The sequence below is a fragment of the Pelobates fuscus genome, chromosome 2, assembly GCF_036172605.1.
Source record: "Pelobates fuscus isolate aPelFus1 chromosome 2, aPelFus1.pri, whole genome shotgun sequence".
NCBI classification, from domain to species: Eukaryota; Metazoa; Chordata; class Amphibia; order Anura; family Pelobatidae; genus Pelobates; species Pelobates fuscus.
The window spans coordinates 115,681,634-115,701,966 of NC_086318.1; the positions used below are offsets into that span (position 1 = coordinate 115,681,634).

The 20,333-nt window shown below is 36.9% G+C and overlaps 1 protein-coding gene across 1 annotated transcript in view; it reads left to right on the forward strand.

The window, feature by feature from the left end:
* OTOL1 (otolin 1) overlaps positions 1-18,508 on the forward strand; it is a 60,373-nt gene extending 41,865 nt beyond the window's left edge. Inside the window, exons 6-8 of the mRNA XM_063440743.1 lie at positions 11,310-11,399; positions 15,283-15,354; positions 16,341-18,508. Coding sequence (XP_063296813.1) covers positions 11,310-11,399; positions 15,283-15,354; positions 16,341-17,245 — 1,067 coding nt within the window. The 3' untranslated portion in view covers positions 17,246-18,508. The remainder of the gene's footprint in view (positions 1-11,309; positions 11,400-15,282; positions 15,355-16,340) is intronic.
* Positions 18,509-20,333: the final 1,825 nt, after the last annotated feature.

Sequence of the window (20,333 nt, forward strand, 5' to 3'; positions counted from 1 at the left end):
TGGCAATCTGGCAAAAATTGAGTACCGACAGTCCTTTTACTATTTTACTTTTATGAGTCCAAAAAAGGTCCTATTGTAAGAAAACAAAGAAAAAAACACACTCAAAATATTATGAAAATTATTATTGGACTATATCAGGGATAGGCAACCTTCGGCTCTCCAGATGTTGTGGACTACATCCCCCATAATGCTCTTACACACATAATGCTGGCAAAGCATCATGGGAGGTGTAGTCCAAAACATCTGGAGAGCCGAAGGTTCCCCACCCCTGGACTATATCATTGATAAGAACAGCAAGCCTAATGCTTGTATCTACGTTCTGCCCTATTTATGTTCACGACATGTAATATATGTGTTCATTTTATATATGCATCAATGTAAAAAAAAGTAAAAAAAAGTAAAAAAAAAAAAAGAAATATAGATTTTGACACAGGCCCATCTAGTAAGCCCATTCCTAAATTAAAGAGCAGAGACTTTAGTGTTGATTGTATTCTGTCCTCAGGGTAGCAGTAAGTTTATCCAGAAACTTTCTGAATTTTCTCCCTGTACTGCCGGAAGTCTATATAATGTATCTACAACTCTTTCTGTAAATTTGCTGATGTTAGCCATACATTTATGTCCCTTCATGTGCTTTTGCTCAGTCTAACATATATTCACCAACTATATATATATATATATATATATATATATATATATATATATATATATTTTAAATTCTTTATTTTGAATGATTTTGGTTTTGGGGTGGGGGTACAGAAAGAAAACAGGGAGTTAGAGTTTGTGATACAGGTTTGCATAACATTGATCTATTTTTCATAGTAGTCTAACTTTCCACATGCAAGTGTCAGTTGTTTGTCAGTAGTTTCAGTATATGTACATAGCAAGTATATATTTCCTACACTCGTGTCGGCATTTATTGTTCTTTCGTCTTGGGTATGGGGTGGGGTACAGAAGTAAGAGGGGTGGGAGGTAGGGGTACCTTCTCTTTTGCGATATTGTTACATACATTTTGAGGTGTATTGTGTTTTTCGTTCCTGTCTCGCGTTCTATTTGCTGTGTACCTCTTGGATGTGGACTTGAATAGGTGGGTTAATTGTGTTTTGGGTCGTGCCTTTTCTGTTTGTGGCAGTAGGGTGAATGGGATTGAGGGGTGGGGGTCGGTATGTGTTGCCTTATATTTTCTTCGTGGCATGTTTTTCTGTGTTGTGTGTTTTCTAGTTCTGAGTGTGTTTGCTGCCTGTGTCGTAGTCTGGTTATGGGTGTGGGTGTTGTCTTGGTGTCGTTCCATTGTTGGGTGGGTGTGTTGCCGATTGTGGTGGGGTCTTGTGCTGTCTCTGGTCTTAGATGCATACGTTACTAGTGGCTTTTGCGTGGTCTTGATGTCGTTATGTGGTGTTGGTCAGGGTAGGGGGAGGGGATGAGAGGATGGGAGGGATGGTAGGGGAAGAGAGGGGAAGGAAGAAGAAAAAAAAAATGGGGGGGGAGGGGTGAAGAGAAGGTGGCCAGTCAGGGTTCGTGTGCCCTGGTTCGAAGTGTCTTGTGTGTGTCACCAACTATATTTTAAATATATATCTATCTCTTTACTATATGTTTTATATATAAAGGGCTTTTCAGTCTTTCTTGATACGTATTCAATTTCTGTAGTCTTCCTTTAAATGGTCTTCAGCTTATGTCTTTCTGACGACAGTTACTTATCTGTAGTAATAATGATATTGAATGAGCATGTCACTAAGTCAAGTTTTATATAAAGTAGCTTAACAGCTTTGGAAACAGTTATATTAAAAGTGTGACAATTGAAACAGATCACAGTGTATGTTTAACTAAAATGTTTAAGTGAAACCGTCATGAGTTATAAAAGTTAGGTTAAATCACCAAATACATTAAATACATTATATGTCACAAAGATACATGATGAATTTAATGTCAAATTTAGAGATATCATTCACCATACCTCTATTTCAGTGCCGCTAATTCCTTGTCTTTGTAAGTGTTATTGTTCATGTAACACCCACGTCCGGTCCTGCCGCGCTTCCTTATATAATTTGTCCTACTTGTGATCACTTCCCCAGACTTGGAAAGCCTCCTGTGTGACTGCAACACGCTGGCCTCATTACCAACATCTAAACGGAATCAGATGAGTCACTCCGCTCCTATACTCTGTAACCAGTGCGCGTAGCGTGGGCTAGGGAGATTCCATTGCATCTAATGGGAGGTCTTTTTTTTATTTCATTTCTCAGTCAAATCATCAGCATAGTGTCTTTTTGACTGAGAAGTGGGAGAAAGACATATTTTTTAATAGGTTTTTCTCCCAATCTATATATTTGCTAGCAAAACTGCTAATACAATGTATATAATAAATTGTATGCTATTCAAAATGAGCAAAAATTTATACGGTGGGTTACAGGTATTCTTTAAAGCTGCTCTATTATACCACCCTCAGAAAATGTTAACATTTCTAAAAGCTAAAATCATTTTAATAAGATTCCAATCCAGTAAAAAAAAACTGCATATTGTTCCTCAAGACCCTTATATGACACCTACCTTGAAGCTAGATGTCTGGTTACTGAAATTATAGTCACTTAAAGGGACACTCCAGGCACCAAAACAACTTCATTTAAATTGAGTTGTTATAGTGCAGAGAGGACACTGGGAGAACGCTTCCCTCTAGGGGTTAAACGGTACTCAAAGGTTTAACCCCAATGTTGCCTGCAGTGGTGATCCCTGATTCCCTCCCCCCCCCACCCATCGTGAGATCCGGCTTCTGAAATTTCACTTTCAGAAAGCGAGGAGTGCCGCCAGGCAGGGGTGCTGTTGCATGGCGGAGAGCAGTAACCTGACTCTTTCATCCAATCAGTTACTCACCATTCACACAACTGGCTTGGAAAGAAATAACTGCTCTCCGCCAGTCAGCGGCGCCCCTGCTCTTCGCTTCCTGCAAGTGAAATTTCAAAAGCTGGATGCCGAGCTGGGGGGAGCTGAAAACGCCACTGGAGGCAATTTTTAAACTGTTTGAGAATGGTTTAACCCCTTGAGGTAAGAGAGCTCTCAGGTGCCTCCTGTCACCATAACAACTCAGTTTAGATGACGTTTTGGTGCCTGGAGTGTATTTATAAGCGTGAATCAGCACAAGCAATGCATCATATGTCATATCTAACATAACATGTATTTAAATAGCAAAAGGGTAATAAAGAAAACTTGTTACTGACTTGCTATGTAGAAATTTGTTTAACCTTTACATTTACAGGTTGATGTGATATATATATATATACACACCAAAAGAGATGTGGTGGGGAAAAAAGTGTGGATGAAAACCCCTTCCACCTGAAATAAGTGGATAGTTAATAAGTGAAATAAGTAAATAGTTAATGTTTTGTTGAGCTCATTTGCATATGCTCACCCAGAACCCCCTGCAATAGTGAGAGCACTGTTAAAGTGAGATTTCTGTGGGAAAAGCAATCCTTATGACTTGACTGGTGTGTGCAGATTTGTGTTTAACAATGTATTAACTATCCACTTATTTCAGATGAAAGGGGTTTTCATCCACTCTTTTCCCCCCACCATAACTCTTTTGGTTCATGTATATATATATATATATATATATATATAAAGCCAAAAAAGAGACCAGCACTCCCAGGATTTTCAAATAAGCAAAAAAATATTACTTTACTCCGTAGTCAACGTTTCAGCACCTCTTGTATGCTGTCCTGATGAAAGCACACAAGAGGTGCTGAAACGTTGACTACGGAGTAAAGTAATATTTTTTTGCTTATTTGAAAATCCTGGGAGTGCTGGTCTCTTTTTTGGCTTTATGTTTATTGTGCAACCAAGCACCGGGTCATAATCTTTTTTGGTAGGAGTGCAAGGCTTTTTGGCTTTTAGTATATATATATATATATATATATATATATATATATATATATATATATATATATATATATATATATATATATATATATATATATAGTATATAGTGTTACCCAGCACACACACTCAAAATCTTGAAAAAATGCCGGGTGCTTAAAAAGCCATAGCCAAAAAATATAGACAATAGTAAATAAAGGCTTGCACTCACGGTCTGTAGATAGGTAAAAAATTTCTTCTTTATTTCAATTCATTTAAAATATGGTTGCTGCCATCATCAACGTTTCAGCCACCTCTGTGGCTTTCATCAGGATCAATTCAGCATAAATAACATTCCAAATACAGATTTCTGTTTATATATAGCTAACCAGATTTAAACATAATTTTAACAATGCTTACCACCTGTGTTCTCGGACACTCGGCGTCTATCCCGATCCTGTGCGCATGTGCGAGCACGTCAAACCGGAAGTGACGTGCTCGCATCACTCAGCCGTTGCCGTGGTTACCCAAAACATACACAGACACCACGGCAACGGAGTCATACTGCTTAGCGCCAGGAAATCTTTACGAAGGGGCAAATTCATCATAAAAACATACAATCAATCACTACATAGTTCATCCCTTCATGTGACAACATTGATCCACTAGCTCTTAAACAAATAGAGTTAATATAGCGGAGGGTATATCCATCATAATGCCCTACTCCATATAGACATCACGTTAGGCTCACACTTCATATGGACTACTTCTATATGTTTATACTTTTTATACAATATCCATTGTTCACAAGGCCGATGTGTATCACGTAATGAGATCCCCCTATAACCCAACCAAATAAGCTATTATCTATGCTCAAGCAGAATAAAACAATAATACATTAATAATAAATTCATAATACCAAACAGTGCCCCCTAAAGTCAATATAGTGTTACTACATATACTGAAATACCTTCCAGTGTATCATGTGGAGTGCTGATATCCAAATGCTATCAAATCCAACAATCTTCTATATTATTTGAAGTGATATCCATAACGTTTATATACATTAAAGTGATACTAATTGCATTTATATACACTAAAGTGATACTAATTGCATATATGTACATTAAAGTGTTCACTGTGCTTAATAAAGTGAAACTAAGTGTTATCGATGGGCAACATACTGTCTGCCCTTATCCCTCATTAAAGTGATACTTAATGCTTTTATATACATCAAAGTGATACTCATTGCTTTTATATACAATAAAGTGCTCTCTATAACCAATAAAGTGAACCGCCGTATTTCTATGTACAATAAAGTGCTTACTACAAACATCTCGTAGTTATCTCTCAACATCAATCCGCCTATATCTCTTATTCAAGTGATACTTGTTGCTTTTATATACATTAAAGTGATACTCCTTGCATTTATGTACACTAAAGTGCTTCCTATAACGAATAAAGTGAGACTACGTGTTTCTATATGTACAACTCTGAGCTTATACTGCGTTGCCATCAAGGGTGAACATTCATATTAAAACATAACTTTACTCAAGAAAATTAGAAGCATATATAGCCTCGTTCAAATAAAAGGGGCATATGATAACTGCTCATTTAAGCCCCTTGGTGCAACTGTGTCCAGTTCATAAATCCAGAAGGCTTCCTTGCGTACCAGCATGTTACCCCTGTCACCACCTCTTATTGGTAAGGGCACGTGGTCAATTGCCACGAATTTCAAAGTAGTTAAGGCATGTCCATTATCCAAAAAATGTTTGGCAACAGGTTTATCTGTGGTTCCATCTCTGAACGCCGTTCTAATGTTAGACCTGTGTCCCCTGATTCGCTCACAAAGTTGGGTTTCCGTCTTGCCGATATAACACAGTCCACAAGGGCATGATAGTTTGTATATAATGAACGTAGATCTACAGGTGATAGTATGTCTTATCTTGTATGTTTTATTACTGTGGGGATGCGTGAATGTGCGTGCCGGTACCATATGGCCACATGTCACGCATCCCAAACAGCGCACACTCCCTCGTATCTGTGTCTTCTGAGACATGGTGTAACTTTGTACAGGATCCGTTCTTATCAATATATCTTTCAGGTTTTTGTTCCTGCGAAAACAAATTCTTGGGGGCTGTCTAAATTCACTGGGTAACGATTCCTCTAGTGCCAACATATTCCAATTCCTTCTGACAATATTAGATATTTTTTGAGCTTTCCTATGGAATGTGATAGGGAAAACCAATCTTGGTTCCTCTATAGGGTCCTGTGGCTTGGTCGCATTCTCTCTTGCTTTTTCCAATGCCCAATCTAGGACTCTCCTGTCATAACCACGTTCCAAAAATTTTTCTCTCATTTGTATCAATTGTCTTTGTCTGACTTCTTCTGTCGAGTTGTTTCTAATAACTCTAAGGAATTGTGCTTGAGGGATGGAATTCTTCAAATTCCGGGGGTGTGCGCTGGTGTAATGTAGAATAGTATTGCGATCCGTAGGTTTGGAATACATACTAAACTCAACCTTCTGATTTAGAATAGAGATTTCTACGTCCAAAAAGTGGACTTTTTCCTGGCTGATATCCGCCATCATCCGTACAGGCGTAGGTAACATGTTGATTGATTCAACCATCTGTTGAGCTTGTTCAATGGTCCCACTCCATAGTATCAGCACATCATCGATGTAACGGAAATATTTGATGATATTGTGTCGGTATGGTCTCAGTATATACTCTTCCTCAAATATATACATGTATGTATTTGCATACATGGGCGCCATGGGTGCACCCATCGAGGTTCCTGAGATTTGCATGAACCACTGTTGCTCAAATCTGAAGTAATTGTTCTTCAGTACCGTTTCCAATATCTCCAATGTGTACTCAACCGGCGGACCTCTGTACACTTCTGAGGAACATAAGACTTGTCTCATAGCCTCTATACCATCATCATGAGGGATGATGGTATAGAGGCTACTCACATCCATAGTTATTAAAACAGGATCCTGTACCTCGATGTGGAGGTGATGTAGAGATTCCAAGAGAGAGGGGGTATCCTTTACGCACGTATGTAGATTCACTACTGTCTCTTTGAACTGTGCATCCAGCCATTTGCCCAGAGGTTCAAGTACTCCACCGACCGCCGATACTATCGGTCTTCCTGGTGGTGCGGTTTGGTCCTTATGAATTTTGGGTATGGTATACATGACTGGGGTTCTTGGTGATTTCTGTATGAGATATGTATACAACTTCAGATCTATATAATTGGCTCTTAGTCCCATGTTCAGTATCTCCTCTATTCTGGCTTGTATCATAGAGGTTGGATCCCCCTTAAGTTCTTTATACATGTTACTATCTCTCAGTTGTCTTTTAATTTCATCAGCATACTTGTCATAGTCCATTATGACTATACCTCCGCCTTTGTCGGCGGGACGTATAACTATGGATGAATCCCGTGCCAGGTTTCTTATGAGTGAGTGCTGTTTCTTGCTGAAATTATTGTATGCCAGCTGTGGTTGTTGCAGGAGTTTCTCAGATTCCGCCTGTACTGTTGATAAAAATGTTTTAATATTGGCTTGGTTACTTTGTGGATCAAAACTGGATTTTGGTCTAAATTTCATCATCGCATGTTCTGGATTGGTACGTTGTATAAATGGTTTATTAAAGTGATCTTTTAGACGCATCGTTCTTCCAAACTTAAAGAGCTCCACATTCCAGGAGAACAAGTTAGGGTTCGTCCCAGGAACAAATGTTAGACCTAGTTGAAGGATTTCAATTTCTTCCTTCAGCAGTGTTCTCTGGGATAGGTTGAAGACAGGTATTATCGTCTCAGTGGTGGTCTTCCACGGACACTGAATTTTCCCCTTGTTGCCTCTCCTTGTTCTGCGCCGTTTGCGCCTCTGCCCCTGCTTCTCGTTGTCGTACCTGAAGCTGTTGTTTCTAAAAAATTGTCACTTTCAGCATGTATATCTGTGTCTGAAGCCGACTCTCCAGAAGTAACATCCATAGTATATATTTTTGGTCGTACAATTCTCTTTCGAAATCTCCTAGGCTTCTGTTGGTGTGCCCCACTCAGCCATTTGTAGACCCGATGCTCCATATAATCTTGTTGTACATAATCAAATTTTTGTCTCTTGAATCTGATCAGATCGTTTTTGTACTTGAGCATTTCCTCCTTTAATTTATCCAACATTTTGGTGCCTTCTGAGGTGGCCAATAGGACAGCATGTTCAATCTCAATCTCCGTTATTTTACGTGTAACCACTTCCATTTCTGCCCTCACATCTTGAATTATAATGAGCATCAAATCTAGTGATGCTTTGTTGAGCACTCCTATCCAGTCTCGACATACCTTCGCCTTTAATCTCCCTATTGTGGGTATGTTCAAAATGCGAAAGCCTCTAGGGATTCTTTTCGCTTTGTAATAGTCAGACAGAAACAGTCCATGTAAATCTAAGTCAATGCGTTTACGTTGTAATCTCAACAGTTGAAAGTATACATCCTTGGTAGTTATATTGCAAGGGAATTCATTACTGGATTGCACCCAGAGTATGGCCTCAGCTTCTTCTTGTGTAAAGTGCAGGGTTTCTGCTTGCTCGGCATAACCCCCTGCCTGTAGCATAAAATCATCAGTATGATCCATGGTGAACAAAAAGAGTTCCTTCTTGGTTTAAACCAACCTGTTAGCTCTGCTCCAAAATTAGCAGTTTAGGTGATATATCTTCTGTTGGTGCTTGGGTTAGGAATCTGGCTATCAATAAGCTTCCTTGTTATATTGTATATAGTGTTACCCAGCACACACACTCAAAATCTTGAAAAAATGCCGGGTCCTTAAAAAGCCATAGCCAAAAAATATAGACAATAGTAAATAAAGGCTTGCACTCACGGTCTGTAGATAGGTAAAAAATTTCTTCTTTATTTCAATTCATTTAAAATATGGTTGCTGCCATCATCAACGTTTCAGCCACCTCTGTGGCTTTCATCAGGATCAATTCAGCATAAATAACATTCCAAATACAGATTTCTGTTTATATATAGCTAACCAGATTTAAACATAATTTTAACAATGCTTACCACCTGTGTTCTCGGACACTCGGCGTCTATCCCGATCCTGTGCGCATGTGCGAGCACGTCAAACCGGAAGTGACGTGCTCGCATCACTCAGCCGTTGCCGTGGTTACCCAAAACATACACAGACACCACGGCAACGGAGTCATACTGCTTAGCGCCAGGAAATCTTTACGAAGGGGCAAATTCATCATAAAAACATACAATCAATCACTACATAGTTCATCCCTTCATGTGACAACATTGATCCACTAGCTCTTAAACAAATAGAGTTAATATAGCGGAGGGTATATCCATCATAATGCCCTACTCCATATAGACATCACGTTAGGCTCACACTTCATATGGACTACTTCTATATGTTTATACTTTTTATACAATATCCATTGTTCACAAGGCCGATGTGTATCACGTAATGAGATCCCCCTATAACCCAACCAAATAAGCTATTATCTATGCTCAAGCAGAATAAAACAATAATAAATTAATAATACATTCATAATACCAAACAGTGCCCCCTAAAGTCAATATAGTGTTACTACATATACTGAAATACCTTCCAGTGTATCATGTGGAGTGCTGATATCCAAATGCTATCAAATCCAACAATCTTCTATATTATTTGAAGTGATATCCATAAGGAAGCACTTTAGTGTACATAAATGCAAGGAGTATCACTTTAATGTATATAAAAGCAACAAGTATCACTTGAATAAGAGATATAGGCGGATTGATGTTGAGAGATAACTACGAGATGTTTGTAGTAAGCACTTTATTGTACATAGAAATACGGCGGTTCACTTTATTGGTTATAGAGAGCACTTTAGTGTATATAAAAGCAATGAGTATCACTTTGATGTATATAAAAGCATTAAGTATCACTTTAATGAGGGATAAGGGCAGACAGTATGTTGCCCATCGATAACACTTAGTTTCACTTTATTAAGCACAGTGAACACTTTAATGTACATATATGCAATTAGTATCACTTTAGTGTATATAAATGCAATTAGTATCACTTTAATGTATATAAACGTTATGGATATCACTTCAAATAATATAGAAGATTGTTGGATTTGATAGCATTTGGATATCAGCACTCCACATGATACACTGGAAGGTATTTCAGTATATGTAGTAACACTATATTGACTTTAGGGGGCACTGTTTGGTATTATGAATGTATTATTAATTTATTATTGTTTTATTCTGCTTGAGCATAGATAATAGCTTATTTGGTTGGGTTATAGGGGGATCTCATTACGTGATACACATCGGCCTTGTGAACAATGGATATTGTATAAAAAGTATAAACATATAGAAGTAGTCCATATGAAGTGTGAGCCTAACGTGATGTCTATATGGAGTAGGGCATTATGATGGATATACCCTCCGCTATATTAACTCTATTTGTTTAAGAGCTAGTGGATCAATGTTGTCACATGAAGGGATGAACTATGTAGTGATTGATTGTATGTTTTTATGATGAATTTGCCCCTTCGTAAAGATTTCCTGGCGCTAAGCAGTATGACTCTGTTGCCGTGGTGTCTGTGTATGTTTTGGGTAACCACGGCAATGGCTGAGTGATGCGAGCACGTCACTTCCGGTTTGACGTGCTCGCACATGCGCACAGGATCGGGATAGACGCCGAGTGTCCGAGAACACAGGTGGTAAGCATTGTTAAAATTATGTTTAAATCTGGTTAGCTATATATAAACAGAAATCTGTATTTGGAATGTTATTTATGCTGAATTGATCCTGATGAAAGCCACAGAGGTGGCTGAAACGTTGATGATGGCAGCAACCATATTTTAAATGAATTGAAATAAAGAAGAATTTTTTTACCTATCTACAGACCGTGAGTGCAAGCCTTTATTTACTATTGTCTATATATATATATATATATATATATATATATATATATATATATATATAACGTTATATATTATCATCTTCAACCTGTAGATTAAAAGGTTAAACACATTTCTACAAAAAGAGGATCAATTTCATTGGGACCTGTGTTCAATTCATAGGCATTTTAGAAAAGAAAAAGAAAAATAAAAAAAATCCCCATACTCGCTAAGCACAGGCAGTGTATGTATTGCTTCAAGGTGACTGCAGCTTGTAGCATGGGAGGTGGTTTTCAGAATATATTGATTGTCCTCCTTTGGTTCGAGTAATAGAGCTTGGGAACAGACTTAGGATTTTCAGTAAAATTAGATCATTCATTCTAAATCTTAATTGATTACACTGCAATCATTAATGATGTCAAGAAAATAAGATACATTGTGTTTGATGAACAATGAACTTTATACATCACTGTGGAATTTGCTAGTATTAGTGTAAATAATAATATTAAACAGGATTAAAAAAAAATACAATTAATTTTGGCAAACTTTCGTTTTCTAGGTCTAAAAGGAGACACTGGGGACATGGGATTGCCAGGACCACATGGACCATCCGGCCCTCCTGGAGCAAAAGGTTATAAGGGAGATAAGGGTATGTAAGTGTGTTTAATGAATGTATGCATTGAGTCTACTTACCCCTGGAGGGTGAACAGAATGGATGGTTAATTGATTTTTCAAAACGTCAAATTACCACTTCTTTCTTACAATATTTCCTGAAGTTTCTCTGGGTCCTTTGGCTGGTCAGGAGGGGAACGTGCGTTGCGTGCTAGCAACTTGGCCATGCTACAGGGAGACATATGGGCAGCTGGGGGGTAAGGAGTGAGGTGGATAGCTGACTCTGCCTTTCTCAATCATGAAGTTGCTCTACAAGCAGTCTTCTGCTGCCTTCCAAATAGCCTCAGGATAGGTCGGTCCACTGAGAAATCTCCCGGTTTATACTGTCCAGTGCTGGGGACTGGGTACTTGTCCCAGAGATTTTACCTTTTGTACCTTCAATTCTGGGTGCTATCTCTAAATATATATGTAGTTATCTCTCTCTCTCTCTCTCTCTCTCTCATATATATATATATATATATATATATATATCTGTTCGTCCACCCATTGTAAAGCGCCGCGGAATTTGACATGGGCTCTATAAATATCATAATAATAATAATAATAATATATATATATATAGTAGCCGTATTAGTCCAGTGATGCAGATGTAAAAAACAGATCAAATTTGTATCTTGTAATACCTTTTATATTGGCCTAACAGAATTTTGTAATGACAAGCTTTCGGGAGAACCTCCCTTTCTCAAGTCTAAAGCATCTATCTATCTATCTATCTATCACTCTATATATATATATATATATATATATATATAAATATATATATATATATATATATATATATATATATATATATATATTTATTTGAAAGGAACATGTAGATCTCTCCATTCCTGATTCCTGGAATTACTGAAGGATTCTATGCTCATGACAATTTTACTTTAAGTGTACGTTTGAACAGTTATTATACTAAGATATGCTTTGCAATTTACCAGTGTTTTATACTTATTGAGCACTGCAGGTAAGCATACACTAATGAGTCATTTATGGTAGGTAATCGCCCTGTATAACAATTTCAGAAAATCATTATCTTTAACCTGTTTGATACTTTCATTGTAAGATATGAGTGATGTATTCAATACGTCTCTGGCACCTATGATGTTAGTAAAGAATTAGAAAAATGAATATGCAAGTGCTGCACTGGTTAAAAATGCAATTCTGTAATGGTCTCTTCATTTAACCACTTGAATACCAGAAATCTTAGCAATTCTCAGCAATCCCATGAACACAAACGGTTAATATATACAATTACAGATACGTTGTATTTCTGCAAATCTCTTTAGTAGATGTTATTTTTGTTCTGCTGGAAGCATTTAGTAAACCGCAATCTCGGATTATGCCTTCCAGTATAGAAAACGTTAGTTACTTAATAGCCTTTACAATTATACTTCAAAGCCAAACTCCCAACTTGCAATGCCACAAGTGCAATGAAATACCCAATACTGACTATGTCCAGAGGTAATGATCTCATATATAACAAAAAGAGAACTGCACTAATTGCAGCATTACAGTGTTAATTACTCAACCAGCTCTAGTTCATTAACTGGCATTCTTCTTGTTCATTATAGCAATGCAGAATACACAGCCCACACAACTGCATGAACATAAAAAACTAACAGGGTTTGTAAGTCATTACAAGTATAGTTTACCAGAAGAAAGGTTCTCCATCATCTAAAATGAGATTTAAAGAACATTCTTAAAAAAAAAAAAAAAAGTCTGAGTTTGATTAGCATGTCAATAGTTTGTCTCTGTGATTTCCTCTATTGATCTGCGTGTTTCTGCTTACATGACTGTCTCTTTATTTCAGGGTATCTCTGTTATTTCTCTGCCTGTCTGTTTGCCTTCTTCTATCTCGTTCACTCTCTTTATTTACTTACCTCTCTACATGTCTGCCTGTCTATATCTGACTACTTGTGTGTAGCATCTCCATGTACCTCTCTACCTTCCTCTTTCTATTTCTGCCTGCCTCTCTCATGCCGCATCTTCTTTACTTTTTCCTCCCTTCTTCTCTCTCTGTCAGTCATTCTGTCTCCCTTTCTCAGCATACCTGACAGTCTGTTCACAGAAGAGATGATCTAAAACATCTCATGTTCCCGAAATTCCCTGGTAAAAACACCTAAGTGACGTTATTTCGTTGAGTAGTGAGACAACAAGCAGCCATGAGATGTCTTTTAAAAGCCCCAACATCAACACAATTGGAACTGGCAGTGTATTTTTCTTTTATGACTTTTCAATTGCTGCTAGAAGAAACTCTTATTGAAATAATTTGGTTTACTTAGAAGGCAGTACTCGTAAGTTGGGCTTAGCAGTGCATCCACCAGAGGTGATTCTTCATAATAGATCTGCACAAAATACACTTGTATCAATAATTCCCATTCACAATGGCTGGCTTCTTTCCACTGGCACGTTTTAGAATAACGGAATAGAATTCTGGGCATGCTTGATCAATTAGTAAGAAAACATTTAACTATTTGTTGTTGAGAAAATGATGTAACTGTACTAGCTGTAACCAGGCCTCCTTAAAACTGTTATCCTATATCCATGATTCCTCGTTAGTTGTATTGTACTAATAAATGCACTTGGTATGATATAATATAGTACTTTCATTCACCAGTGTGCAGGGCAAAGCACGAATAGGGAGCAAATGGAGATATATCTTCCTGCTTTCTGTTGCTGGATCACTTGAAGATTAAGATGTTCGTGTTTAGATAGCACCGAGATCCCCCTACACAGGTGACAATGCTTAGGACATTTGACAGATAAAATATAACATTATGTGCCGTTATGGAGTTGGGACATTCTGCTGCATGTTAGCAGAATTTTCTCTGTGTTTCTAATCCTCTTTTTATTCATAAATCCAGGAACTGTGGAGAATTGAGTGCATCTTTTAGACAAAAATATCTGCACTAAAGGTACAGGTTATTGCCTACTTTTACAGTTATTTTACCCTAAAACATACACATCTTTTAAATCTAAAATTCTATCAATATCTCCATTTTGCGAATACGATACTTAAACTTATTTTAGTGTCTATTTACTGAGAGCTGAGTGACAGAACAATACAATTTGGTTGTGAACATGTGGCTGTTTTGACCAAATGTAACCTATTTAGCTGTTCACAAATATTCTCAAAATTTGCTCTACTATTTGTCTGCTGTTTGATTACCTGATAAAACTGGCAGCATCTCTATGTATGCACTATCAAACGAGTTGCAGCTATATTTAATTAATTATTTTAAATAATTTCCCCTAATCAAGTCACCCTCATATAACCCCAAAACCCCATAGACCTATAATATCAGGAAGTTAAAAATGTATTAAAAATAATATCAGAAAGTATTACTTTACTGAGAGGGTAGTGGATGCATGGAATAGCCTTCCAGTTGAAGTGGTAGAGGTTAACACAGTGAAGGAGTTTAAGCATGCATGGGATAGGCATAAGGCTATCCTAGCTATAAGATAAGGCCAGGGACTAATGAAAGTATTTAGAAAATTGGGCAGACTAAATGGGCTGAAGGGTTCTTATCTGCCGTCACATTCTATGTTTCTATCACCCCAACCCCATATTCTCCTAAATCTAGCAGGGGGTTCTAGTTCAGATATACTATATCTGAAAAATGTTTACGTGAAATCCATTCGAAATAGCAAGGACCCATTCAGCTCACTGCAGTTTCTGTTCGGTTGGTAGTGAATAAAATGATGCACAACTGGATTTTATCTGTGAAGCCATTTAGTGAATAGATAACACACATGTACAAGTATGTATCTGTATAACTTGTGACATTTTATGGATAGTATTAATTAATTATACCAATATATTTTTCTGTTCTGAGAAGCATTAGTAAATATTTGTCTCTATTTAGGGGAGAAAGGGGAGCATGGAGAGCAAGGACCTGGTGGAAGCCCAGGAATTCCAGGAAGGGCAGGAGAAACAGGTAAATGATAATGCATGATACACAATTATGTTTGTATGTTTCTCATTTTACTTCTCTTGTAATGAAACCATGCTCCTGTGACCTCCGTTCAAATTGATTCCATTGAAGGTGAACTATTCCCAATGGAGCTTTCTTGGATACATACCTTGTGCAGTTAGCAGGCAGGCATACATTGAAAGTCATCTGTTTGATGTTCACGCAGACATGCTTTTGTTTAAAAAAAAAATGCTGTTTAAATAATTGATTTAACACTTTATTCGCTGCAGGAGGTGTGTAGCACATTGATGCACTTGTTCCCTCGAGCAAGAAGGTGATAATATCACTTTTAGTATTCTCAATAACTACAAAGTAATCATAAAAACACAGATGCTCGTAGGGTATGCTGCTAAAATTGGTACTATTTAAATACACTTTAATTAAGGCAAGCGCGTAGACGATGTACACCTGTCACCAGTGAACTAGTACAACATTTATATTATATTTGTGTTCGTTCCAAGCGTAACCTCCTAACTGGAATTAAATTGCCTTGGCTTGATTCATTAAATTTATCATAACCTTTTTCTTATGTATGAAATTGTTATTTTCTGTAGAGGTGTGATAAAAGCTAAGGAGCCTGATTTTAACCCTTTAATTAACAAGGTGAGACAAATCCTTTCTTATCATGACAGTCCGGATGTGACACAGTCCCGAAGAGCTTAATCAAATAATGAATTCTTATCTAGAGTAAACAATTCACTCTTCTACGAGTAAACAATCCACTCTTGTAATCACAGGATATGAACGTCAATACGAAATAGAAAATATGTCATGAGTGACGCCAAAGCCTCAAGCTTTTTACAATTTTCTTGTTATGCCTGCTCACTAATATACTTTAAACACCTATGAAAATGTCTGTATATACTGAAGTAAAATATAGTTTTGCATCCTACCTGGAGTAAAACAAATATTTGTTCTAATCATTTTTGATTATTTTTATATATTTTTAGGTGAAATAGGTGCAAAAGGTGAAAAAGGAAATCTTGGACTTGCTGGTGTTAAAGGACAGAAAGGAAACAAAGGAGATATTTGTGAAAATGGTACAAAAGGAGACAGAGGAGAAAAAGGGGAACAAGGTTTTATAGGTGTAGATGGAGAAAAAGGAGACAAGGGTGAGAAAGGAGATATTGGTGATAAAGGGTATTCTGGAGATATTGGAGATAAAGGAGATATGGGAGAGAAAGGAGAAAGGGGATTAAAGGGGGATAAGGGGATTAAAGGTGACACGGGATTTAACGGAATAAATGGTTTAGAAGGTGGACGTGGTGAAAAGGGAGAGCCAGGCATGAAAGGGGAGAAAGGAGAGTTGGGTCTCCCTGGTTTAACTGGCCCACCTGGACCTAAGGGAAATTATGGCAGCAAGGGAATTCGAGGAACACCTGGAAAAAAAGGATCGAGGGGATTAAAAGGATCAAAGGGCGATTCGCCAAAGCCTATAAGGTCTGCTTTTACTGTAGGTTTATCAAAGCCTTTCCCAGCACCTAATGCACCTGTAAAATTTGATAAAATATTGTACAATGAACAAGAAGAATACAACCCTTCTACAGGAAAGTTTAATTGTACCATATCTGGTACCTATGTGTTTGCATTCCATGTGACAGTTCGAGGTCGCCCAGCTCGTATCAGTATTGTTGCCCAAAATAAGAAAATTTTTAAAAGTCGTGAAACCCTGTATGGTCAAGAAATAGACCAGGCCTCGGCTATGTTGGTGTTAAAATTAAATGTTGGGGATCAAGTCTGGATGGAAGTTTCGAGAGATTGGAATGGTATTTATGTCAGCAATGATGATGACAGCATTTTTACAGGATTTCTGTTGTACCCTGACGATCCTGTTGAGACTGAATTAGTCCGATAAAGAAAGTAAACCTTATTATACAGATTAGTTGTTATCTTTATATAACAACTCTAATTATATAGAAGGGACAGAAGAATGTTTTCAAAAGTAGAAATATTGTTGAAGTCAGTATTTTAAACAGTGGATGATTCCAAAATTACTGGTCATCACTTAATGTTATTATAAGGCTTGTTTAAATCAGTATGTATGTACCATTTAAGATCTGCTAGACATTTATAACTTATTGCCAATATTTGTAATAATTCAATGCTGACTCAAATGGAAGATTTTATATTAAATCAATGATTGCAGCAGGGGAGTAATCATGTAGATATTAAAACTAACTGTAATAGTTTCTCAATATTGTGTACAACAAAAATCACTAATAAACATGGTTTATGGAAGAATGAATACATCTGTCACCTTTTAATGTTTTAGTAGTTATGGTTGTGTAACAAGTTATACTATGTTATTAGTGAGAAAACTACCCTCACTTACAAGAATGGTAAAATGTTTGTAGCTTGATTTTTACACTGGATGCAATTAGAAATATACAATTTAGAACAGTAATTAAGAGACTTCAAAACAGATTCAATGTGCACTTTTAGAGGTAATAATTAAAGGTCAGTTGGAGGAAATAAAAGTTCATACAACATCTTTGCAGATATGTTGAACATCAGTCCCAGTCAAATAAATGAGACTTGTGCCCTATACAGATCTTTTCATAAGAACTTGCCCTTAATGAAGCTTCCTTAAGCATCTCATCAGTAGTAAGTAGTAAAATATATATTTTTTTGTTAATTAATTTGCGTGTTGCCTTTTCATAAAAAAAGAAGCCAAAAGTTTCTGTGTTTTGTAATAAAATATATAAGGCTATGCTGGCCAGTGAGCAATGGATGTGACAATTTTCTACTCAATTTTTCAAGACCAACTGATAAAAGATGCAGTCTTGAAATCCCATGGGAAGAAATGAAACATGTGATGCCTTAGGATGCACATGAAATGATTCATTGTCTAATCTAAGAACGTTGTAAATACAGCAATGATTCATTGCTTTAATATTTCTCATTGGCAAGGGTCACCTTTGAGGACACATCCATAGAAGGACCTATGTGGACTCAAAGATAATGTAAAACAACAGTCACACGTAATTATCCAGTTGCTAAGGTATAGCTATGCATAAAAAACACAAGCCAACTTCTATGCTACCTTGAAATCTCATGTTCGTTATCAGATGTTACAAGTGTGCCATTAATTCTTTGAAAAATAAAAATATTTTCTTGATTTGCTGTCTGTTTGTATCTGATGTTCTAGTCTTGTATTTATCAACTGAACTTTATCAAAAGTCTTCTCATGGTGATGTGGATGCTTGCTAAGCAGTACAGTCATACTGCTGGCTTTGAACCTACTGTCCAAACGTATAAAGTACATAGTAAGTCAAATTATAGCACGCTGCACCATGTATGGCACCAATGCTCCACAGTAATTCTGGGCTTGCAATTGTTTATTTGATGATATGTGATGACTAAAATATTTTAAAATAGATAGTTTACTGAATGAATTCTATGTGCCTGTGCCTACTTTGTATATTTTATTTGTGATAAAAATACAGACCACCCAAAACATTGCATTGTTGCTGGATTGGGATTTAGTTATGAAGTTGTCTGTTTTAGTGATCTTTTAATTGCACTGCAAATCTAAAAGTTTTAATTCAAATCACAATGCATCTGAGCTGCCATCACAAATCCCTTAAAAACAATGGGTTGGCACCCCACTTAGATACACACGCATCCCCACATACACAGATACACACACTTATACTGCCACATTCATATACTCTTCCAGAATGCACACAGATAAACACTGTGGGCACACATACACAATGTCCGCAACATCACACACATGGTCACATACTCATACAGATGCACAATATCAGAAACACAAACTGTCAGACACACACAGACACAATCAGACACACATAGGCACATATGTACAAACACACTGTCAGACATACAGGCATGTAAGCACAGTCAAACACACTCTCACACACACTCTCACATATAGACTCTAGGCACCATGACTATTTGAAATCAGTGAAGTGGTCATGATGCTTGGGGTAACTCTTTAAGTCAGGGCTGGCTAAAACATAGATCCCCAGTTGATAAGGCTAGCAAAGCATCAATGGAGTTCTACATTAGTTATAAATTTCCATTTGGGGATTGCTGGTCTCAGATATTGAAATCTCAGATGTGATAGATGAAGATTATCTTGTTCATTTAGAACAGAATGCTAAATTCATTTAATTTAAAATGAAAACATTATGTATAATTATGTGAGTTAAAATGATATTTTCAAGATCTTGTGACCTAAATAGATCTAGTTGAATTAGGCCTCATTTTAATAATTTGGGATAAACTTTTCAGAAGTTATAATCAAGCAGTGGGAGTTGATCACAAAAAAGTACTCTTGCTAAGAGCTGATTTACATGCTCTAATTGATTGTGAAATACATATAAAACAGCCAGAAGATTTTGAGGTGAAATCCAAACAGAATGAAAAACTACTACTCAAGTTGAGCTAGACCTTATATGGTTTGAAGCACTTGGGATGAAAGTGGAACAAGTTACTACATGACCTTTTACGTGAAAATTAGTTTGAACAGAATCCTGCAGACCACCGTGTGTAAAACAAACAGTATACAAATGAAAAAGTGATACTGAAAATATGGGTAGATGATCTGTTATAGGTGCCAATAGTGAAACAATACTTAAGGATGTAAAATAAATGCTTACAGCCAAATTTAAGATGGAAGAATCGAACATTTCCAAGGCAATGACTTTCAACAAAGAGTCGGTCTAGGCAAGATGAACCAAATGAGATACAAATCAAAGATTGTGGATACATTTTATTATGACAGATTATAAATTAGCAAAACAACCGCTGGTCCCAGCTAAACATGTGATGAGATACTCAATGCATATCATTGACTATAACTTATTTTACAAGAGGTGTAATCAAGATTTATAGTATACAGTGATGCTGATTGGACCACTGAGGTGAATTATAGAAGACTTGATACTGCCTTTGTCTTATAGAGAAGAGTCAATTGA